Source organism: Chiloscyllium punctatum, chromosome 1 (assembly GCF_047496795.1).
Source record: "Chiloscyllium punctatum isolate Juve2018m chromosome 1, sChiPun1.3, whole genome shotgun sequence".
Lineage (NCBI taxonomy): Eukaryota > Metazoa > Chordata > Chondrichthyes > Orectolobiformes > Hemiscylliidae > Chiloscyllium > Chiloscyllium punctatum.
Window position 1 is genome coordinate 6,891,466 of NC_092739.1, and position 25,908 is coordinate 6,917,373.

Consider the following 25,908-nt stretch of genomic DNA (forward strand, 5'->3'; position numbering starts at 1 on the left):
TTCATGAGTGAAAGTGTGTGTAGTTTATTACCCTGAAAAATAGAATGAAATACAGCAGCTATTTTTCTTTGGAGAGGTTTTTGGTTGTAAGGTTCTGAGTATTGAACTGTTGTCTTGTTTCCTCCATAATGGCAAAGCTGCAAATGTCCTGGAGGCCTCTGATAATTGTTGCTCTTGTTCTAAGTTCATTTTTATTGGTTAGTGTCTCAGTTTGTTATAGAAAGAGGAGAGAGAGGCAGACAGGCAGAGATAGTATATCTATACTCATTGTTTATAAATCTGTTGTTTTCTCATCTCTGTGCTGCTCAGAAGCAGCTATTGATAAAGGTCTGTTTGTATATTTCTGAATATGTATTATTTTCCAAAGCTGAAAGTTTCTCAACTTTTCATCTCAATATGTCCCTTCCAGAAAGGTGTGAATCAAGTGGGAGATAGTGACCTGAGTTTCAGTACCTAAACATACCAATGTTCATGAGTCTGGCTCAAACTAGTCAGGTACTCTCAGCAACCATTTTACATCAGTATTTTTAGTCTATTAAAATCTCTGGTATAACATTAAATGAGAAAAACAAATAGAAGGGGCAGTAATTAACTAATTAGCATCTTCTGGCTTTGTGCAAGTCTGATAGAAACACGAGTTTTGCTCTCACCAGTCTTTGAAGAATGTGTTTAGACATATGGCTTTGTTTATTCATCAGTCTTTTTTAGAAAGCCATTTATGACAAACTTTGTCTGTTGTCTTGTAGTACTTAAGAAATTTCTTGTGTGATATAGATTTAGGTTTAATGTAGTTTGCTAGCCATTTCAGATATTGATTACAAAAACAGAAATTGCTGGAAAAGCTCAGCAGTTCTGGCAGCATTTGTGGAGAGAAATCAGAGTTAATGTTTCAGTCAAGTGACCCTTCAGAACTCAGGGTGTGGGCATCGCTGGCTGGGGCAGCATTTACTTCCTGTCTATAATTGCTTTTGAGACAGTAGTGTTGACCTGTCCTCTTGTACTACTGCAGTCCCTGTGCTTTAGGTCAACCAATGTTGCCCTTAGGGAGGGATTTCCAGGAATTTGCCCCAGCAACAGTGAAGGCAATATATTTTCTAGTCAGGATGGTTAGTGATTTGAAGAGGAACTTGCAAGTGGTGGTGTTCCCATGTATCTGCTGCCTTTGTCCTTCTAGATGGACGTGTCTATACGTTAGGAAGATCTTTCTAAAGACTTTGGAATTTCTACAGTGCATCCTGTGGTGGTGGAGGCAGTGAATGCTTGTGGAAATTGAGCAAATGAAACAGGCTGCTTTGTTCTCATCGGTATCAAGTTTCTTGAGGGTAGTTGGAGCTACATCTATCCAAGCAAGTGGGTAGTGTTCCATCACACTTCTGAATTGTGCCTTGCAGATGATGGGCAGATGTTAGGGAATCAGGGGGTGAGTTACTTGCTGCAAGGAGAGGCAATGACCTTGAGATATTATTGCTGGACTGAACCTAGGTCTCTGGATTAAATGTTCTGGGGACCTGGATTGGAATCCCACCATGGCAGATGCTGGAATTTGAATTCAATAAAAATCTGCAGATAGTCTAACAATGGCCATGAATCCATTGTTGATTGTCGGAAAACCCATCTGATTCACTAATGTCCTTCAAGGGACGAAACTACTAACCTTACCTGCCTCAAGACCCACAGCAACACTGATAACCTGTGAATGATAAAAGAAAGACATAGCCTCTGATCTGCTCCTGTGGCCACTATATTTGTATGGTGAGTCCAGTTGAGTCTGTGGTCAATGGTAAGCCTCAAGATGTTGATAGTAAGGGATTCGGTGATGGTAACCTCATTGAATGTCAAGTGATGGAAGTTAGATCCTTGCTTATTAGAGAAGGTAATTGCCTGGCATTTGTCTGAATGTTACTTTCCACTTGTCAGTCCAACCCTGGATATTGTTCAGATCATAGAACATTACAGCGCATTACAGGCTTTTTGGCCCTCTGTTGCACCACCCTGATAAACCATTCTGAAGCCCATCTAGCCTACACTATTCCATTCTCATCCATATGCCTATCCAATGACCATTTAAATGCCCTTAAAGTTGGTGAGTATACAACTGTTGAAGTCAGTGCGTTCCACCCCCCGACTACTCTGAGGAAAGAAACTACCTCTGACATCTGTCCAATGTCTATCATTCCTCAATTTGAAGCTATGTCCTCTTGTGCTAGCCATCACCATCCTCGGAAAAAGGATCTCACTGTCCACCCGATCTAACCCTCTGATTATCTTTTATGTCTCAATTAAGCCATTTTGCAACCTCCTTCTCTCTAACAAAAACAGCCTCATGTACCTCAGCCTTTCCTCATAAGACATTATCTCCATACCAGGCAACATCCTAGTAAATCTCTGCTGAACCCTTTCCAAAGCTTTCGCCTCCTTCCTATAATGTGGTGACCAGAACTGCAATCAACACTCCAAGTGCGGCCGCACCAGAGTTTTGTATAGCTGCAGCATGATCTCATTGTTCTGAAACTCGATCCCTCTATCAGTAAAAATGAACGCACCATCTGCTGCCTTAACAGCCCTATCAACCTGGGTTGCAACTTTGAGGGATCTATGTACATGGACCCTGAGATCTCTCTGCTCATCAACACTACCAAGAATCTTACCATTCGCCCAGTACTCTGCATTCCTGTTGCTCCTTCCAAAGTGAATCAACTCACACTTTTCTGCATTAAATTCCTTTCACCTCCTCTCAGCCCAGCTCCGCAGTTACGTATGTCCCTTTGTAACCTACAACATCCTTCAGCACTATCCACAAATTACCAACCTTAGTGTTGCAAATTTATTAACCCATCCTTCTACACCTTCATTCAGGTCATTTATAAAAATGACAAACAACAGTGGACCCAAAACTGATCCTTGTGGTACACCACTAGTAACTGAATAAGGTTTGTGAGGCATGATCTACCCTTCATAAAACCATGCTGACTATCCCTATCCTTAATGATATCATGTTACATTTGAACATCGCTTCCTCAGTATCTGAGGAGTCATGAATAGTGCTGAAAATTTTATAATCATCTCTCAATCATAAGGTCAGAGGTGAGGATGCTTGCCGAAGATATTTGATGAAACAGTGGAAGATGGTTGGGCCTAAGGCACTATCCTGAGGAACTCCTGCAGAACTGTCCTGGAGCTGAGATGGCTGACCTCCAACAATCACAACTGTCTTCGAATGTGCCAGATATGACTCCAACCAGCAGGGAGTTAGTCTTTGATTCCCATTGATTCCAGTTTGGTCGGGCTCATTCATGCCACGCTCGGTCAAGGGCTGTTACTCTCACTTAACCTCTGGTTCTTTTGTACATGTATGAACCATGGCTGTAATTAGATCAGGAGCCCAAACTGGACACTAGTAAGCAGGTTATTGCTCATCAGATGCTGCTTGACAGCAGTGTTGATAACACTTTCCGTCACTTTACCAAAGATCGAGAAGAGACTGAGGGGCTGGTCATTGGCCAGGTTGGAATTCTCCTGATACAGGATATAACTGGGTAATTTTTTACAAAGTCGGGTAGATGCCCGTGTTGTAGCTGCATTGGAACATCTTGGCTGGGGAAGCAACAAGATCTGGAGTACAGCCCTTAGTACAATTGCCTGAGTGTGGTTACAGTCCATAGCCTTTGCAGGATCCAGTCGTCTCCAACCATTTCTCAAAACCATATGAAGTGAATCAAATTGGCTGAGGACTGGTGTCTGTACCCACTGGTGGAGGCCAAGAGAAGTCATCCGCCTTGACATTTATGGCTGAAAATTGTTGTGAATGCTTTAGCCTTATCTGTTGCACCAATGTGTTGTGCTTTTCCATCATTGAGGATGGGGATGTTTGTGGGGGCTCTTCCCCGCCAGTGATTTGTTTAATTGTCCACCATCATTCATGACTGGATATGTCAGGGCACTAAAGCTTAGATCTGAACCTGTGGTTGTGAGATTGCTCAGCTTGATTTATCACTTGCTGCTTATGCTGTTTGGCATACAAGTGCTCCTGTTTGATAGCTTCACTGGGTTGACACCTCATTTTTAGGTAAGTCTAGTGCAGCTCCTGTCATTTTACTGTCTTTGAATTAATTACATCTATGGATTGAATGACGTGTGTATGGCTGTTTGACCGGGTCTTTTGTGCCTAAGCCACATTTGACTATTGAGGAAAATGTATTATTTCGTAACTGGGAATTTCTACTTATTGTATTGTTGCCATGCAGACTCATTAAAGAACATTATTTCCACGTTTCGAAAAGAGTTAATACCAATAAGAAGGGAAATATACCAGATTAGCTTATTGGGTGTCCCCAGTGACTCTGCACCTTTCATATTCATTTATTGGAATAGTAATGGTAACAATATTAAAAATATTGCCTACCTGCATCAGTACTGTTAACTGATTATACAAACATTTACAATGTACATTTGAATGTCAATTTCTGTTTTCAAGTCAAACAAAATAATTCAAATTTAAATGGTTTGGCTTAATCATTTGGTGACTTGTCTATTCAGTATCTTCATTTTTTAAATGGATATAAATTTGTATTATGTACTAATATAGTCAGTTTTGCTATAATGCGTGTTTCTTCAGCGTGAATCGGTTTCAACACGATTGAAGAATTTAGACAAAATATTTTGTTGAACGTGAACTTTCCTTACCTGTATTGGCTATAACATGATTCCGGCTCCAGTAGTTTAAATGGCATGGCTATTGCGCGATTTTCTTCACAAGAACGAAACTATCTCATTGTATCAGAACTGACTGTACTTAAATCAATGAATAATTCCAGCTCAAAGAAGAAATCAACTAATTAAGCACTTCACATTGGCAAGTTATTTGAAATTCTAGTTTACATTTGAGTCACTTTCTGTCACTCTTGAGCTCTTCTAAAATAGTGAATGTATGGATCTCTTCACAATGCCTTTAAAGTGTACTAATAATGATTGCAGGTAATTGAGGCTACATTTTTAGATATTACTTGTTTTCTTGATTGAAGATGTTTTTCTCAGGTTTGGATTTGCAAATCAACACAATTTATTGCAATTTTATTCATTCACAGTTGCAATCTATGTAGCACATTTTATGATTTCAAGGGATTAGTGAGCTTTGAGAAGATTTGTAGCTCAGTTTGAGGTTTTGGATGTAGGTTTGCTTGCTGAACTGGAAGGTTCATTTCCAGACATTTTGTTACCCTACTAGGTAACATCTTCAGTGGGCCTCGGGCGAAGCAATGCTGAAAATTCCTGCTTTCTATTTATATGTTTGGGTTTTTAGATTAGATTAGATTAGATTACAGTGTGGAAACAGGCCCTTCGGCCCAACAAGTCCACACCGACCCACCGAAGCGCAACCCACCCATACCCCTACATCTACCCCTTACCTAACACTACGGGCAATTTAGCATGGCCAATTCACCTGACCAGCACATCTTTGGACTGTGGGAGGAAACCGGAGCACCCGGAGGAAACCCACGCAGACACGGGGAGAACGTGCAAACTCCACACAGTCAGTCGCCTGAGGCGGGAATTGAACCCGGGTCTCTGGCGCTGTGAGGCAGCAGTGCTAACCACTGTGCCACCGTGCCGGTTGGTGATATCATTTCCTGTGGTGAAGTCACTTCCTGTTCCTTTTCTCAGTGGGTAGTAGATGGGGTCTAACTCGATGTGTTTGTTGATAAGAGTTTCGGACTGGAACTGTGACCAGGTAATCTGTTTCAGTGATGTGACCACTCAGAGCACCATTTTTCTTTTTTTTAAATATACTGCCATGAGCTCTTTCACATCCACCTAAAAAGACAGACTGTGTCTTGGCTTATGTCATCTCATCTGAAAGATAACATTCCTGGCAATGAAGCACTCACTCGGTAGTGAGACTGAAGTTTTAACCAAGAATATGCCCCGAATGTCTCTCTGTGGAGTGGTATTCAATCTGTGACCTTATGATTTGGAGGTGTGAATGCTACCAAAGAGCCAACGCTGACACTTATGAATTGTCTTGAAAGTTTAAGAACAGCTGGGTTTGTGTCAAAATTGCTCTTCATTATTGCTTTCTCAAAAGGAGGCCTTTTGATAACTTATATTAATATTTGAATTCAGCAAAAACTGTGAAGAAACCATTAATGTCTGCCAATAACAAGAAGCTGAAATGTTCTGAGATATTTTTAAAGGAACTGTGTTATGTGGCGATATTGGCCAGGTTTAATAAAATTATGTTTAATACATCTGTACTATTCCAATTTCAAACTTTAGTAATTTCTAAAACTGTATTTTAAATATATTTTTGCTTTGTAGGCTTGGTCTGTATGAAATCTAGCAGTTCTGTTGTGGAATTGGTCATGTTGCTCTGTTCTCAGGTAAGTCTTTACAAATAATATACAAATTCAATATACATTTAAATCATGTTATAATGAACTATGTGTTACTTGAGTGAACATAAATTAAAATAAACTGAGTATTATAAATGTTTTAGCTTTTTATCCTGTTAGTTGAATGACTCCCTTCCTCAAATTATCCATTTGTATATTTGTGTACCATAATACACTGCCAAAATGTGCTTTATATCTACTGTTCTTTCCAATGGATCAAATTTTAAACATTTGTAGGGTGTATGAAATGCTATTTCGGGTTTTGTCTTGTTCTGATTTTCAGAATTTTTAGGAAATTGCACAATACGATTCCATCTAAATGTTTGAGTTTTAAACATGCTATAGAAGAGGAGTTATTTACTTTTAAAAGAATGAAGGAATAAGAAAGAGCAGTTGTTATATTTTGTGTTATATTCTATTTATTCTACATTAAGATTGCAACAGTTTAAGCTCTCTATACATAATTTTTATATTTTTTGTGTCCCCATACTGATGTTTATTTGGTTTATTTTGTACTATCTTGGAAATTAATTGATATGTATTCAAAATTTTTCAACATTAGTTGGAGACCATGAATAAAACAAAGGCTATAACTGGTGAGAAGGAGGCTTCAGAGGTCATGGGTTCTGACCCTTTTCAAAGCTTTTGACCTTCATTTACAACCTAAAGGTTTACTTGGCTGACAAATAAGGATAATGCATCATTAATGTTCCTTTGCATCGATTTATTCATTTTAGTGGGTATGTTGCCAAATTTATTTAGGCCGTGCTGACGGATAGGTCATGAATATAAATGAAAGAATCATAGAAGGTGTGAAAAATCAATGCTACATGTTGTCAATATAGTGCAATAAGCACATTTACTTGAGAAGAGCACACCTAATGGATCTTGGGATAAACTAGTAAGCACAATAATGCATTCCTGAATGTAGTTCAGCTATTACGTAGAGATTATGCAAGGTGGAATTTATGAAGAATATAAAAGGAGTTGAAAATTTTGTCAGGTCAAGTAAAAACTGCAATAAAACAGTTTGGTGAAGGTTACTGCTTAAAGCATATTCACATTTGTTTTGGCTTGTATTGAGAATTAAATCAGTTTCTGCATCACTTCTTCTGTTCCTTGAATAGCATACTGATTTGCAGGACTAATGCTTACCAGATTTGAGGTATAGTTATATGAATACTTAGCTGTAATCAATGAACTTCATGATAAATTGAATGTTTTTGAAAGAATACAAAGTCTAATTTGAATAATTCAAAAGTATGCCCCTGTGTCTTCCTCTATCTGGCCATTGTCCCTCTCAGTATTTCTGCCTCTGCATTCTTCATTCAAGGACCAGGGTCGCCACCTCACTTCCATATTCTCTTTCTAGTTCTACCACTCCCATTTGCTCAATACCTGTCCCTCTCCTCTGGCTCCCCCTCTCGCTATCTTTCCCCTTCGCTATGCACCTTCAGTCCACAGTTTCACTGCCTTTGCTCTTTTCCTCTGTCACTGCCATGTCCAATCTACCACCTTTGTCTCTGAGTCTGTCTGTCTGGCTCTCTCTCTATCTCTCTATTGCCTCTGATGATCCTCTTCTTCTCCTTCTGCACTATCCCCCTCCCTGATAGAGTAGTAATGTCACTGGGCTAATAATCCCAGAGGAGATAGTGAGGACTGCAGATGATGGAGATCAGAGTTGAGAGTGTGGTGTTCGAAAAGCACAGCAGGTCAGGCAGTTTCCGAGGAGCAGGCCAATCAACATTTTGGGCAAAAACCCTTCTTCAGGAATAATCCAGAGCCGAAGGCGACTGTCCTTGGTGCGTAGACTTGAAGCCCACCTTGGCGAATGGTGAAATTTGAATCCAATTTTTAACAAATGTGGAAGAATAAAAATATCAACAAATTGCAACACAGTGACACCATTGATTGGTATGAAAACCCATGTGGTTCACTAATGTCCTTAAGGTCAGGCAGTCTGCCATCCTTACATGGTGTGGCCTATGTTTGACTCCAGATCCACAGGAATACAGTTGACTTTTGGTCCCCTTGAGTATTTAAGGATGGGCAATACATGCTGGCATAGTCAGTGACTCTCACATTTGAATAAATAAAATGTCTCCTATCTCACTGGTTGCACCCTGCATGCTGCCCCTTCCTGCTTTCTTGCAGTTGCACTTCCCACTTATTGCACAGAGGGAGGGTTGCTAGAAGAATCAGTCAGCAATATACTCTTGAAGCTGCGTTCCCAGCTGTACCTTAGTCATCTTCACCGCACACAGTCTTGGCCTTGGACTCTTGTGGCCATTCTCTCTCATTTTTCTCTTGCACCCTGGCATTCTCCAGTACAACTCCACTGCCCACAGTCTATGCTGTCAGCACACCACCCCTCTGCACACTGCACTCGCTGTCAACCTCACTGTGCTTTCCTGTCATCACCCAATGCTCTCCCTATTGTACCTCTCATGTTCTCGCGGTTGTCCCGACTGTGTTTTCCCTGTTTCCCCCACAAATCGCCACGGTGGTTAGCACTGCTGCCTCTTGGCACTAAGGACCCGGGTTCGATTCCCGCATAGGGCAACTGCCTGTGTGGGTTTCCTCTGGGTGCTCCGGTTTCCTCCCACAATCCAAAGATGTGCAGGTCAGGTAAGTTAGCAGTGCTAAATTGCCCGTAGTGTTAGGATAAATGTAGGTTAGGGGGATGGGTCTAGGTGGTTACTCTGAGGGGCAGTGTGGACTTGTTGGGCTGAAGGGCCTGTTTCCAAACTATGGGGGATCTAATCTAATCTACTATCCACGTCATCCTCTCCTCTCCAACCATCGCACTCCCATTTGCTCTTCTTACCCCTTGCCCACTTCCCACCCTTATCTGTATATGATCTGCCACCCTGTGCGTGCTCCCTGTTGCTCCCCACTGTTGCTGTTCATTGTGCCTATTGACTCCTTATATTCTCTTTGTCTCCTCCCTGTTTCACTGCCTCTCTTTTTCACACTCACTCTAGCTGCAGGCCAAGTGAGATAGAAACGGGCACCTCAAGTGGTTGAACTGTATTATTTAATGAAGTCCATTGATATGTACAGCACCACACCCTGTCAACCTCTCCACCCTCATGTAACATGATAACTATCCAAACTAGGAGAAGGTGAGGACTGCAGATGCTGGAGATCAGAGCTGAAAATGTGTTGCTGGAAAAGCACAAACTATCCAAACTATTCAACCAACTTGGCAACAGCTAGCTGTAAACCTGAATGTGGTTGATGGCCATTTTAAATTCCCCTAGTCTAAAGAATGTTCTCCCTGCCCCAGCCTCCTCTTTCACTCTTGCTAATCCTCCACTCCCTTGTTCTTGCCACCCTCCCTCTGTCTCCCTTATCCTTGAACTTGCAGCCCCTCCCTCTCCTTTGCACTTGCCATGCCTTCCTGGTACTTGGTCTTGTTGAACCTCCCTCACTCTTGCTGCTCCTCCCTTGATCTTGCTGCCCTTCTCTCGCCCTTGCTCAATCTGTTGTTGCTCCCTTGTCACCTGTCCCATTGCTGCCTCTGCCTCTCCCTCACTCTCAGAAGCCCCATTACCATTCTTTGCTTTCACCCTCAGCAACAACCCTCACTTTCGCATCTTTGTTTGTGCTGCCACGGGTTCTCCCTCATGCCATGTTTCCCATTCCTGTCTCTCAAACTCTGTGGTATACAATTATGTACATTGGATCATATGTTTTGTTGCACACCTCATAATTCATCCCTGAAAATGCATTTTTTGGATTTTGTTTTACTGATTCAGCAGCAACTAACGTCCATTGGATAGATTCCAAAAGCTAGTGCATCTATTTGTCACAAATGTCAGACCTGTTTCATGCCGCTCTAATCACATGGTGGATGTAAAGATTGATATCTGGGGTTCGTTCCACTGATTTGGGGGATGGTTGGTTTTTGACATGAACTGAAAACATTTCATGGCAGAATGTAAGGATGTTTGCTATACAATTTAGTTCCTATGTTTTTTTTAAACTAACGGTATGATCCTATGTGTGTTAAAATTTTGCATCATCTAAAGCAAATGGCCAGGGTCACAAAAGCAATTTATTTTCTAATGAAAAGGACAGACCTTGTTGACATGAAAACTTGAGAGACCTGGGATAAGAATTCACCCAGACTCTTGGAGGATGTAGATATTGGAGAGTGTGATGTTGATTAATTTTAGGGGTGAGATGTGGTGGGATGTGATATTTTCATTTTAAAATCTTAATTAATTTTGTTGTGTAGATGGAGTGGGATGAGTGTCAAAGATCAAAAAGCTCAGGTCAAAAAATCATGTTTTTAATCACTCAGATTAGTCTTCTCAGCATGAATCCTTCACATGTACCATTTATTGTGCTTCAGAACAAAACAACTGTTTTATTGTTGAGCAGAACGACAACGGTTTCTTGTAATGACTTTTCTGTTGAACTTTGTTCTTAAATCTTTATTGTAGTGTGATTTTTATCAGGTGATAATTGCTTCTTCAGTAAGGTTAACATATTTTGAAGTGGTTCTGGTTAATTATGAGCTTGCTTAAGCTATTTTGACAATGCAGTATTTTCTTATTTTCTTACTTATGCACAATCCAACTTGTATCACTTACAGAGAATCTGAAACTGATCATGGTTATTACTTTCAAAAGTATGAAGTGGTGAGGGTAAACATTATTCTTTTCCCTTGCTTTCAATTTTTAAATTGAAGTGAGAAATATGTTCTCAACGTTTTGTGGGTGCCATTTGTGAATAGTTCCATGTTACGTTTTTTATTAAGAATGCGAAAGGAGACATCTTTTTGCCACAGTCTCTTGCAATATGCAGAAAAATTGTATAAGCAACTGATGGCAGTTGTGTTTTAGTCAATGAATTAAGATGGCTAGATTTCCATTATTTGTATTTTAACATTGCAGTTTAGTATTCATTGCTAATCATACAAGAATGCTTTTAATTTGGTCACTGTAGAAAGTGCCTTGTGTGCTAAGAAGTCCTTTTATTCACAGATGCCAACCAATAAATTTGTAGAATCATTCTAACATGATAAATTGAATTGCCATTTTTTTTTGTATAAACTTGTGACATTTTTAAGAGATGTTTGGTGAAAGTAATATTAAAATGCTTTTTATCCTAGTAAATCTATTTTCAGTAAGCTTAAATAATTTAAAATATACAGTTCTGATATCATGTTCTAAACAAAACCAATAATTGCAACTGTTTTGATTTGGAAGGAAAGATGAACATTCATGTTAAAAAACAAAGCAACCTATGAGTTGGTTCCTGCAGTTTACAAGCTTGCTTTTTATCACTTATTTTTGCATTATGGCATGGGGAGTTTCTCATATTTGGTTAAAAATATGAGAATCAGTACTAAAGACCATCCAAATAACAAACCTAGTTTGTGAATGCAGTAGTATATCAAATGTAGTGGAGAGATGTAATTTTATACAGCAAGGTTTTGTTCAATTTTCGATGCTGTCATACTTAGAATAATGTATTGTTTCAACATTAATGTTTTCCTTTCAAGTAGTTTGAGTAGTAACTTTGTTTCTTTAAACTATCATTATGTCACTCAAGGCCACTTTATCAATGCTTTGTTGGCCCCATACTAATTCAGTCTGACACATATTTCAATAACATTACCTCAATTCCAGTTTTAAAGCTGAATTTATTGCTGTACTTTTTGAAGTGCATCATTTAAAAATGGTTTCAACCCAAAACATCTAATAAATAAATAATGTGTATGGCTACTCAGTAGTAGATTTTCCAGACTAGAAATCATTCCATCGGATACTGAACAGTCCACTATCAGAGCAGCCTGTCAGATAAATCTTATAGTAGCTGAATTCATGTCCTGTAAATCACATGTTATTGTCTGAGCCTTCTGCCAGGTCATCTATTCTTTTCTCATTTATCAGAAGCAGATGTACTGTATTACAAAACTAGCCTTAAAGTACTAGGTTTCAGCCAACCCTTCGTGTCTGAGATGACAGCTTGTTTTTTTTTCATATAGGAAAGAAATTCTTAAGAAATTTTATTAAAGGATCAAACAAAAATATACTACGTTTAACCTGGTGAAGTGTATACAATTGCCTGGTATGCATTTGGGGAGCATTTTTCTCTCCATTCTTGTAGGACAAATAAAAATCTTACCATCTTAGTTTTAGTGTAGTTATGGTAGTGATAAATACCTTAGTCTATGTCTTTCACTTTTAATCTTAATACATTAAAAAGCCTCCTTTTCATTTCTTGGAAGTGCTGAGGCTTGCTAACATTCTTTGACCAGTATGGTTTTGAAAATAGTGTTGAGAAATCATCTTAAATGTTCATTGCCATCTCAGGCTGAATGTCTCAGAAATAGATGCAAAACTTTTATTACATAGTCTATAATCTTTTGAAGTGTTCAAACAAAAGGTAATAAGTGTTACTGCAACCAAATGGGCATAAGTTCTGCATATTCTCTTGGCTAAAAGTGGTAATCTTGCAGCACGTGACAACAGGGAGAAAATGAAGACTGCAGATGGTGGAGATGAGAGTTGAGGGTGTGGTGCTGGAAAAGCACAGCAGGTCAGGTAGCATCCGAGGAGCAGGAGAATCGGCATTGATGAAGGGCTTACACGCGAAACGTCGATTCTCCTGCTCCTTGAATGCTGCCTGACCTGATGTGCTTTTCCAGCACTACACTCTCAGCACTTGACAGCAGTATACCGAAAGAAGTAGTTATTAGAAAGTCAGTGGCATAGTGGTAATGCCACTGGACAAGAAATCCAAAGGTAAAGTAAAGCAAAGAACTGGAGATCTGAAACAAAAACAAATTTCTGGAGAAAGTCAGCAAGTCTAGTAGCCTGTATGGAGAGAAAGCCGTATTGGGTCCAGTGACCCTCCTTTAAAACTGAAGTAATCCTAAGTCCCAGGCTCCTGCAGCAGGGGCACGTATACACAATGACAGGTAGTGGAATTTAAATTCCATTGATAAATCAGAAATGAAAAACTAGTGAGACTATTGTTTTGTGCGACAACTCATACTGATGTTGTTTAGGCAATGAAATCTATATTCCATATCTGTTCTTGCTACATGAAATGAGCTGTCAGAGGAAATGGTGGAGAATGGTATAATTACAGCATTTTAAAAGGCATCTGGATAGGTATGTGAATAGGAAGGGTTTAGAGGGATATTGGCCAAATGCTAACAAACAGGACTAGATTAGTTTAGGATATCTGGTCAGCCTGGATGATTTTGGACCGAAAGGTCTGTTTCCATGCTGTACATCTCTTTGACTCTATGCGACTCCAAACTCAGGCCATGAGACATAGGAGCAGAAGTAGACCATTTGCCCCATCTAATCTGCTCCACCATTCAGTAAGATCATTGGCTTCTCCACATTAACCCTTGATTCCCTCAATTTAAAAAAAAATCTATCTCAGCCTCGAATACACTTAACAACACAGCTTCGATTGTTCTGTGCTTAAAACAAAATCACAGATTCACTAACCTCTGAGAAGACATGTCTCCCCATCTCTGTTAAATGGGGCAATTCTTTACACTACGATTTCAATGAGATCTCTTCTCATTCTTAACTCTAATGAGTTCATGCACACCTACTTTAGCTGTCCTCAAGCAACATCCATTCCCAGGATCAACTGAGTGAATCTACTGTGGACTACCTTCAATGCCAGTAGATACTACTTCAGATAAGGACATCAAAAGAGCATTCCTGGTATCGTCTAACAAGTTTATTGTATAGCTTTAGCAAGACCTGTCTATATTTATACTCTGTAACCTTGAAGTCCTTGTTACCTGCAGCACTTGGATGCTAACCTTTCATGATTTGCGCACAAGAGCGTCCAAATCATTGTGCTGCAGTTTTCTATAGCCCTTTCCCACTTAAGTAATAGTCACCTCTCATTCTTTCTGCCAAATTGCTCAAGGTTACAGAGTATAAATATAGACAGGTCTTGCTAAAGCTATACAATAAACTTGTCAGATGATACCAGGAATACTCTTTTGATGTCCTTATCTGAAGTAGTATCTACTGGCATTGAAGGTAGTATCTACTGGCATTGAATAATTTTTCCATATTATTATTCATCTGCCAAGATTTTACTAACTCACTTAACCTGTCAATATCCCTCTACAGACTGCTTGCGTTATCCTCAGTACTTGCCTTCCCACCAATATTTGTGTCATAGGCAAACTTGCCAATTACTACATTCACTTCACTTCCATCATCCAAGTCAATATATATTGTAAACTCTTTTACTCCCAGCACTCATCCCCCTGGTTCTCCACTAGTTACAGGTTGTTGTACTGAAAATGCCCCCTTTATCCCAATTCGCTGTCTTTTACTAGTTAGCCAATTTTGTATAGACCCTATAATACTATCCCAAATAATACGGGTCTTGTCTTAGCCGAATGTGTGGTATGTTATTGAACATCTTTTGGAAATTCAAATATACAGCATTGACTGGTTCCCCTTTATCATTCCTATTTATTACTTCCTAAAAGACCTCTTAATAAACTTGTCAGGCATAATATCCCCTTCATGAAGCGATATTCACTCTGCGTGATTATGTTATGAATTTCTAAATGTGCTACTTTCACATCTTTTATAATAGACTCTTCAGCATTTTCTCATTAACAGATGTTGAGCTAACTGGCCTGTAGAATCTTTTTTGGTCTCCCTCCCTTTTTGAACAAAATATTATACTAATAACTTTCCAATCCTCTAAGATATTTAGAAGTCACACGACACCAAGTTATAGTCTAACAGGTTATTTTAAATCACAAGCTTTCGGAACACGGTTCTTTCAGTGCTCCAAAAGCTTGTGATTTCAAATAACCTGGTGTTGTATGACTTCTCAACTTGTCCACTCCAGTTCAACACTGATATTTTCACATCATGGCTAAGTATTCTTGGAAGATTAGTATTAGTGCACCTAATATCTCTGTCTGTTGTTTGAAATCCTAGACTGCAACCCAGCCGATCCAGAGGACTTGTTGGCCTTAGCCCCATTAGTTTTGCCTGAAATTTTTCTCCAGTGGTGGTTTCTCTTTCCTCTCCTCCCCTCCATCCCCTTAATTATTACTTATTTTGGAATGCTGTTAGTGTCCTCCACCATGAAGACTGATAGAAAGTATTTATTCAACTCTTCTCCATTGCATTTTCCTTGACCCTCACTCTCGAAGGGGCTGATATGTTAACTTTACTTTCTCTCTTCTTCTTTTTTGTGTTCAAAGAAATTCTTAAAGTCTGGTTTTATATTACTTGTTTACCCTCTAAGTTACTTTCTCCTTCTATTTTTTGGTCATCCCTTTATTTGCTTTTAAAACTTCGCCAAACCTCTAGTTTACCCACCCCGATCTTTGATACATGTATTTTTATTTCAACTTGATACTATCCTTAACTTTTATTTAGTTTATCCCTTTCCTAGCGTTCTCATTCCTCATTGGGATGCATCCTTAGACTCATGAATCATTTTGTTAAATGTCTGCTGTTGTTCATCAACCATCTTTTCTCCTAAACACATTCCCCATCCACTCCAACCAATTCTGCCATCATTCCTGATCTTTTACTCTGAGATAATTTATTAACCCTGCCCCATTGGCTATTTTGGATCTAGAAATGTGCAATCTCTAGTTGGATCTGTAGCAATGTGGTTGATTCTTAAATACCTTCTGATACGACTTCACAAGTCACAGAGTGGTACCACAGTGCTCTAAGGCCTTAATAAAAGGAATGAACACTTGATCTCAACTGAGGCACTGAAAATAACACCAGCAAACCCAGTCTTGTCAACCATGCAAAATTGTTCTTAGTGTGATCCTGTGCCAAATTTTGGCGATCTGTCCCACAGCCTAGCCATTGAACCACTTAAAATAGTCATACTCTCAGAATCTTACGTTACAGACACTTGTGCAAGTACTACATCATTATCCCTAGTTAGGTAGTGTCCAACTGGCAGGACAAACTCACCAGAGATGGCAGCACAGCACAATTTATCCCTGTGCTTCCACCTCTCAACTTAAGAGAAAGTTGCCCTGAGAGGTTGCAGATTCCCTGACTCATCAAGCATGGACAAAGAAATCTTCTGCTAATACCACTTACCATTCGTCCCTCAGCTGATAAACCAGTTCTCATCCATGTTTAACACCAGTTGAAAAAAATACACTGTAACCGGGAGTGGAGATTTCAATGCCTATTGTCAAGAGTAGTTGAGCATTACTGATCAAGTCTGATTGTTCTTTGGAAGGTAATGAAGGAACCAACGAGGAAAATACTTGATCAGTTCTCGCCAATCCACATGTTGCATCTGTCCACAATAGTATGTGTAAGAATGACAACTGCACAGTCCTTGTGAAAAGAAAGTTCTGGTTTTGCATTGAAGATGGTCCCTGTAGCATTGTGTTACACTGCCCATATGCTGAATTGGATAGATTTCAAGCAGATCTAGCAACTCAAAACTTGGGACTTTGCACTGCTGTGCTGCCACCTCTGGTGAGTCTGTCCTGTCAGTAGAGTACTACATACCTGGGGATAGTGATGTGGTGTTTGCAAAGATATAATTTTGAGAGTATGACTACTTTGAGCAATTGAATGTCTAGGCTTCAGAACAGATCTCCCATCCATGAAGCACTATGAGCCATCAGCATAGCAGAATTTTATTCAATCACCCTCTGTAACCTTGTGACCAGACATATTGTTATCATGGTTAGTAACCTCATTCTCAAAGCATAAATGCTGGTGTTAGAGTAGTGTCTTTGTTCCAGCCATCATCATCAGCTTCATTAATGACCTTTGCCCCATCATAAGGTTAGAAGTAGGGATCTTTGCTGTTGATTGAATGATATTCAGCACCATTTGAAACTCCTCAGATAGAGATGTAAAAGAAAAAGACTGCAGGTGCTGGAAATCTGAAACAAATGCTGGAGAAACTTAATAAGTTGGGTAGCATCAGTGGAGAGAGAAAGAGTTAACATTTAGAGTAGAGTATGACTCTTCCTTAACTTCTGAAGTTATACTGTGTTTCTCTGTCCACAGGTGCTACCAGATCTATTGTGTTGCTCCAGCATTTTGTGTCGTCAGATACTGATGTAGCTCATGTTCATATGCATTGTCAAGGTTTTAGGGGAAGATTTGGTGGGGAGAGTGGCGCAAATTAAGGAGTGAGCTGGGAAATGTTTTTTTTTAAAGGCAAGGGTACCGGGAAGACATTTTACCCGAAATGTTGACTTCTCCACCTGATGCTGCCTGGCTTGCTATATTTGTGCAGCCTCTTGCTTGTCTATTTTTCATGTCCACATGCAGCAAGGCCAGGACAGCATCCAAACTTGGGGTGATAAGTGGTGTGTAATTTTCATGCTATCCATGTGCTTAGGTAATTGTCATCTACAACAAAAGAGGATTTAGCTATTTCCCATTGACACTGAGGGAAGGTTTGGGAGGGCAAAATGATGACTTTCAAAATAAAAGGATATTGTGGCATTACGGGGCAACAATTTTGACAATGATACCCAGCATGGGTCAGGATGGTACAGACCATACAAGAATAATAAGATAGCAAATAAAAAAGGGAACAAAAGGTAGAAAGGCAAAACCAATGGTTTTTTACTTGAATGTGCATAATTATAATATAATAAATTAATTTATGGCACAAATAGTCAACGGGGATGATCTTATGGACATTACAGAGACATAGTTTTGAGGAGATCAAAGCTCGAAATTAAATATTAAGGGGCATGTCCCTTTTAGAATAGGTATGATGGGAAGTGTAGTGGGATGATTTTTTTAGTATAAGATGATAGATTTAGTATAGTAGCAAGAAATAATTATGGATTGGATGATGTAGCAACCATATAGATGGAAGTACTTGTGAGTCACTTTAATCTTCATGCCGATTTAAAAAATCAAATCAGCACAGGTAGCCACAAAGAAGAATTCATAGAATATATTCAGGATAATGTCCCAGAACAGTACTTTCTGGATTCAACAAGGGATCAAGCTATTTTGGTAATGTGTAATGAGGCAGGTTTAATAAATGATCAGAGTTTAAAAGGTCGTCTAGGGAACAGTGACCATAAAATGAAACAAAATAAAACTTTTGCATTCAGTTTGAGTGAATCTTGGGTTGGAACCACTCTAGGAGAAAGTGAGGACTGCAGATGCTGGAGATTAGAGCTGAAAATGTGTTGCTGGAAAAGCGCAGCAGGTCAGGCAGCATCCAAGGAGCAGGAGAATCGACGTTTCGGGCATGAGCGCTTCTTCAGGAATGAGGAAGGTGTGCCAAGCAGGCTAAGATAAAAGGTAGGGACTTGGGGGAGGGGTGTTGGAAATGCGATAGGTGGAAGGAGGTAAAGGTGAGGGTGATAGGCCTGAGTGGGGGTGGGGGCGGAGAGGTCAGGAAGAAGATTGCAGGTTAGGAGGGTGGTGCTGAGTTCGATGGTTGGGACTGAGACAAGGTGGGGGGGAGGGGAAATGAGGAAACTGGAGAAGTCTGAGTTCATCCCTTGTGGTTTGAGGGTTCCTAGGCAGAAGATGAGGCGCTCTTCCTCCAGCCGTCGTGTTGCTATGGTCTGGCGACGGAGTCGTCCAAGGACCTGCATGTCCTTGGTGGAGTGGGAGGGGGAGTTGAAGTGTTGAGCCACGGGGTGGTTGGGTTGGTTGGTCGGTCCGGGTGTCCCAGAGGCGTTCTCTCGGAACGTTTCTGAGAACACCTCTGGGACACCTGGACCAACCAACCCAACCACCCCATGGCTCAACACTTCAACTCCCCCTCCCACTCCACCAAGGACATGCAGGTCCTTGGACGACTCAGTCGCCAGACCATAGCAACACGACGACTGGAGGAAGAGCGCCTCATCTTCCGCCTAGGAACCCTCCAACCGCAAGGGATGAACTCAGACTTCTCCAGTTTCCTCATTTCCCCTCCCCCCACCTTGTCTCAGTCACAGCCCTTGAACTCAGCACCACCTTCCTAACCTGCAATCTTTTTCCTGACCTCTCTGCCCCCACCCCCACTCTGGCCTATCACCCTCACGTTTACCTCCTTCCACTTATCGCATTTCCAATGCCCCTCCCCCAAGTCCCTCCTCCCTACCTTTTATCTTGGCTTGCTTGGCTCACCTTCCTCATTCCTGAAGAAGGGCTCATGCCCGAAACGTCGATTCTTCTGCTCCTTGGATGCTGCCTGACCTGCTGCGCTTTTCCAGCAACGCATTTTCAGCTAGGAACCACTCTACTAAACTTAAATATGAGTAATTAAATGGGAATGTGGGCAGAATTGGCTGGACTGGCTGAGGGAACAGAGTTTAGCAGAAAAGATGTTTGATGACAATGGCAAAAGTTTAACAAAAATGTTCATGATTTGCAGCAAAGCTATATCACAGTGAGGAAGAAGGGTTCCACTAGGAAAGGGATAAAATGGATCATGGCTAACCAGAGAAGTTTAGAACAGTATCAAATCAGAAGAAAAAGTATACAGTGGTATCAGTGATTAATAATGAACCAGAGGATTGAGAAAACTAAAAAACCAACAAAAGGTGACCAGAAAAATAAAGAGGGAGAAAATAAACTGCCCTTAGCAAGGCTAGGGAAATATTAACAGGGAGCCAGGAAACAATATTTGAGTTGTACAGATATTTTACATTAGTCCTTACTGTGGAGGTTACTAATAATATTTCCAAACCTAATAACTGCTAAGAAAGAAAGTATTAGTAAAACTAATGTGATTAAAAAGCTGATGAATCCCATGGACACAATGGCTTGCATCCTAGGATGTTAAAGCATGTAGCTCCAGAGGTGGTTGTGCACTGGTAGTAATGCTCCAAAAATCTTTAGATTCTCAATGTCCCTCAGGATTGGAAAACTGCCAATATCCCACCCTTATTCAAAAAAGGAGGGAGACTATTGCAGGTAATTGTAGGCCAGTTAGCTTAATGTCTGACATTGGGTAAATATTAGAATCTATTATAAAGGACGTAATAGCACATTTAGCAGTATATAATTTGATTGAGCAGACTCAGCATAGCTTCATGAAGGGGGAATTATGCCTGACATTACTTGCCTGAGGAGGTAACAAGCAACGTAGATAAAGGTGACCTATTGTGTATGTAATATATTTGGATTTCCAAAAGCCATTCAATAAAATATCACACAAAAATCGTCTTGAGCCATCATTTTGGAGATGCTATTTTAGCATGAATAGAGGATTGGCTACCAATAAAAGCCAGAGATTTAGAGAGTTGAGATGAAGGGGTATTTTGTAGGTTGTAACCTGTATCTAATTGAATGCCAGAATAATCGATGCTAGGGCCCACATTTATTTATAATGTGTCAATGACTTGGGTGAGAGAAGTTAATGCACTATTACCAAGTTAGCTGCTGACACAAAAATAATTTGGAGACAAGTAGTAAGGGTGACACCAGGATTTATAGAGGAATACAGATAAATTAAATGAATGAGCAAAGATGTAGCAGATACAGTGTGTAAAATTTGAGGTTGTGCATTTTGGCACGAAGAATAGAAGATTTGAATGGGGAAAGCTACAGCACAAGGATTTTGGTTTATTGTACATGAATCATAAAAAACTAACATCTATGTTCAGCAGTTAATAGAGATGGTCAATGAACTGTTGGTCCTAATTTCAAAGTGAATCATAAAATCCATACAGTGTGGAAACAGGCCATTCGGCCCAACAAGTCCACACCAACACTCTGAAGAATGTCCCACACAGACCCATTCCCCTACATTTCCCCTGACCTACACATTCCTGAATACAATGGACAATTTAGCATGGACAATTCACCTAACCTGCACAACTTTGGACTCTGGGAGGAAACCGGAGCACCCGGAGAGAACCCGTGCAGACATAGGGAGATTGTGCAAACTCCACACAGTCTTGTGAGCTTGGAAGCAAACCTGGGTCCCTGGCACTGTGAGGCAGCAGTGCTAACCACTGAGCCACTGTTGAATGGAGTATGAAAATAAGGAGACAGACCTCTGCACATTCCAAACCTCACCATCCCTCTCAAACCACCAACTCCAACCTATCTCCCTCTGAACTGACTGCACTGTGCTGTCAGATACAACCCTGACTTTGTAATTAAGCCTGCCAATATGGATAGTGTTGTTGTCTAGCATACTCATCTCTACATTGCGGAGGTTGAGCACTAGCTCTCAGATACTTCATGTTGTCTCCATGCAGCATGGTGCACCAGGCTGTTGAGCCCACCAAAAACTTAAACTATACAAGTGACTAGTCAGACCAGGGCTGACTACTGTGAACAGTTCAGAATACTGTGTTCAGAATACTCTGAACAGTTTTGGACTCCTTAATTAAAGGAAAATGTACTGGCATTGAAGACATTCTCGCAAAGGTTCTTCAGGCTGATACGAGGTATGGAGGGATTGTCTTATGAATAGACGTTGAGTAGGTTGGGTCTGTACTCGCTGGAATTAGGAAGATTGAGAGACAGCATTATTGAATCATACAAGAATATTTGGGGACTTAATGGTCAGAATCAGATGTCCAAAATGCCATAGGGATCACACACTTAATAAAAAAAAGGTGAATCTAAGATACGGCAAGTGAAAAAACCCTCCAAAACTGGATGCAGCTTAGACTTGATATCTGAAAGGCAAACATTTGTTCAATCAAAAAGTAGGGAAGTGTTCAAATGCTGTCACAGGAACTAATTACCTTTGCCACTGTTGACTGCTATTCGGTCGACTGTATGATGGGCTGCCGGTAATGAGTTCCATTGGTATTGTAGAGTCTCTGAAATCACACCAGTATTACAGTATTCCAGACATTGTAATGAATTGCAATAGCTCTCCATTTGCAAATGAAGAATTCAGGTGCTTCATAAGTGATTGGAAAATTCAACACTATGTACCATCTCCATACTATCCTCTGTCAAATGTCAAGACTGAGCTGGCAGTGAAAATCAAAAGTGATCGTAAAGAAATGGAGCTATTCCAACATTTTGTTGCATAAGGTAATCCTTGAGTGGAGAAATACACTTACCGAAAGCACAATATGTAGTTGAGTGCAAAGGCTGATGTCATGTTGCTCTCAGACTACTTTTCTAATAGTGAAAAAAACCTGAGAACTCCTAAGTAGCCATAGCCATGCTGCAACTCAAGTTGAAATAGCACAACGCCTCATTTCACTTCGCTAAAATTGCTCATTCGTTGCCAGAACTGATCATTGGAGACTTGTTCCCAAGATGACACGACTGTCCTTTGAAGAGAAATTGTGCAAACAGGGCCTGTATTCTCTAGAGTTTTGAAGAATGTAAGTTAGTCTTTTGAAACTTCTAAAATATTTAAAGAGAGAGATGAGATAGATGCAGATGTGGTTGGAGAGTCGAGAACCAGGAGGCAACATTTAAAAATAAGGAGGATGCCACTTAGGTCCAAGATTAGGAGAATTCTTTTATTACTTAGATCACTGTCAACCTTTGGAATTATCTCTCAAAAAGGGCCATGGATGCTCACTCTTTGAGTATGCTTAAAGTAGAGTTGAGAGATTTCTGATTACCTGCACAGTTATGTAGATGGGATGTGTAAAAAGCATTCAGATGCTCAATCAGATATGTTCATGTTGATTGGCATGGTAGGCACAAAGGGCAGAGTGGCATATTCCTGTTTCTGCTTGAGTCTGTCAGAGTACAACTATTCAAAGCTCTTAATAGAAGTCAGTCTACATTGTAACTTGGGGCATGTGCAGAGCAGTTGTCACCTCAATTATCTGTGGTAAATGTAAAAGACCAGATATATTGTTGAAATTGAAGAACACAATTAGAGAAGCTGTTCATTTTCAGCAGATCAGAAAGGGTGATCTCACCACCTGCACAGAATGCAGAATGGATATCCGTTTCATAAAACCACAAATTGAAATGGATCAGCAACAACAGTTTCCATTGTTTAAAAAGAATGCTCCCCAGAGAAGGAATGCCAGCCTAGGAACAGTAGATAAGTCATGAATAGTGAATGACAATGCCTAAATATACAGTTAGGAGACCTGTTAGGATGCATGTGTTAACACTGACAAAAGCGGAACTATCCAGAGTGCAAAGACTGGTAATGAATGATGCCGTTTGTGATAGTGTTTACTAGGTAACTTGTAACTGAAAATGCTGGAGCATGCTTTTTTTTTAATGAAAGGAGGGATGTTTGCAGAACCTCAAAGGTACTCAGCTGGCTTGCTCTTGTCATGTGACCTGCACCTTTGCTGTAAATGCCTTTGTGTGCAGCCTTTTGCTAACCATTAAAACATCAGTTGAAAAGGTTGCCATTTAGAATTCTTTCCAATCTGAGAGTGGAGGCTGGATGTTAAATATATTTATTTCAGGCCGGATTCGATGTAGTTTTGATACAATGGAAATCGAGGGTGAAGCACTACAGAAAGAGAATGGAGATGAGACCACAACCAGATTAGCCACGATATTCTTGAACCACAGATTAGGCTGAAAAGACCAAATGACCTACTCAGCTTTATTCTCAAATCTTTATAAGGAAGCAATCCAAGTTCACTTGCTGCAATACCTGAACAACACATGAGTGACAAGTAACATTTGTTTCAAAATATATTTCAAGTCAGTCTTCACTACACTTGATGATTATAATTTTCCAACTGGTATCCTGACTGAGATGAAATATACAAGAACAGAGTAACAATTGTACTTGCGACCTTTGTGATTCTTATGGCTCACTCCACATAAAAAGTATTCAATTAACCTGGCAAATTCTAGAATAATCTGGTTTTCTTTATTTTTAAACATGAAATTCTTCAGTGAGTAAAATTAAATATGTGAAAAAAGAGCAATGTCTGTAGCCTTGGCTTAATTTCCAGGAAGAATGATCCGAACAGAAAAATATGCCTTTTTACATTTTCAGAAGATTAACATATTATAGTATTTGTGGCAAGGGTTCTTTTTAGGATGCCAGCCCTTTTAGATGCAATTATTCTAATAATTGGAACTTGTTTTCTCTCTGAAAGTGCATCAGAAAATAAATATGAAACCTCAATGTTTTAATTTTGATATTTTCTTGCAGCATTTGCTGTGCGTATAAATTTTATTTGTAAGAATCTATACTTGGAACATATTGATATAATGACTAAGACTTTACATTTGTCATTCATTAATGATAACCAACTGTCGAAGAAATTCTTTGGACTCAGACCTTGAGCATTGACAAACTTTATTGCATGATATCATAGGGAGCACACCTTTGCTTAGTACGGTCTGGTGATACTCCAGATTGCCACTGATTTATGTAATACAAAAGATGCCGAGCTGACAGTTTCTCAGGACTGTACATTATGAACTATTGTTCTCAGACCTTGAGCCAATGCACACTCCAGCTACTACATTCGCCTGTTGATCATGTTTGGCTGAGTTGTGCTTTCTATAGATGATCACTTCATGAGTTATGTGGGAAAAACATAAGTTATGTGGTTGTTACAGAATGTTGTAGCAGGCTAGGGCTACCCAGAGCAGGGGGCCAAGCCAGGTGAGTGCAACACCATGGCTGACCAAAATGTTTGCCAACAAGGAGTCCTGCAAAAACGGCTCCCACACCATCCTAAAAAGCTTATAACGATAAAAGAATTATAATTAATTTAACCACTAAAATCATATTACTCGCATACAAGTTGGCCTTTTTAAGTTGCTGTGTTTAAAAAGAAATTAAGAAACTGGGTATTTAAGTATATAATCAGTGCTCTCCAAAAAGAAAAGTCTTTTGTAGGATGTGAGCAGCACTGGATATGCCAGCAATTGTTCTGGATCCCAAAACACCTTTGAACTGAATGACTTGCTAGGCCACTTCGGAGGGCATTTAAAAGGTGACTACATTGTTATTGGTCTGGAGTAATGCAAATGAGCCGAGGTGAGAATACCAAATTTTATTTCCTAAAGGACATCTCTTAACAGGTTGGTTTTTTGTGAAATCAACAATAGTTTAATCGTCACCATTGCTGAGAGTAGCTTCAAATTCTAGGTAGATTTTTGTTAATTAAATTCACAACCAGCTGCTGTAGTGACTTTGAACCTATTCCCACTCCCACCCCCCATCAAGGTGGTCTCCTCAGTGTTTAGATTATTTGTCCGTGAGATTACAATTACACCACTGTCTTCCTGTTGCTCATCAGTAATTTTCAGAGCTATTTTCAACTTAACTTTGGAAAACCAGCAGAACTTCTCACCCCCAAAATAAGTCATCTAGATAAATTGTCGCAATATTCTGCCCTCTTTTTCACAAAGCTTCCACTGGCTAGGAGATTGAGAGTACACCCATAGAAATCTCTTTGCATTTATCAGCTACGACAAATTAAAGCACAAGTGTTATACGTTACTCTTGTATATAAATGCTTTTTTTGGGTAGCGCATGCACTGACAGAATTAAGCTCGACTACTTGTGCATTATTGGAATAACCTCCAAGACCAAAAGAGTGAAGTGGAATCTTAGGTTTGGTTATGATCCTGCATAAAAGCTAACAAGAAAATTAGATGGTTTCTAAGACAAA

At 39.9% G+C, this 25,908-nt stretch overlaps 1 protein-coding gene across 1 annotated transcript in view; it reads left to right on the forward strand.

The window, feature by feature from the left end:
- The window catches only part of lrba (LPS-responsive vesicle trafficking, beach and anchor containing), an 894,965-nt gene that overhangs the window by 278,222 nt on the left and 590,835 nt on the right, over window positions 1–25,908 (forward strand). Inside the window, exon 33 of the mRNA XM_072561970.1 lies at window positions 6,316–6,377. Within this exon, the coding sequence (XP_072418071.1) occupies window positions 6,316–6,377 (62 nt within the window). The remainder of the gene's footprint in view (window positions 1–6,315; window positions 6,378–25,908) is intronic.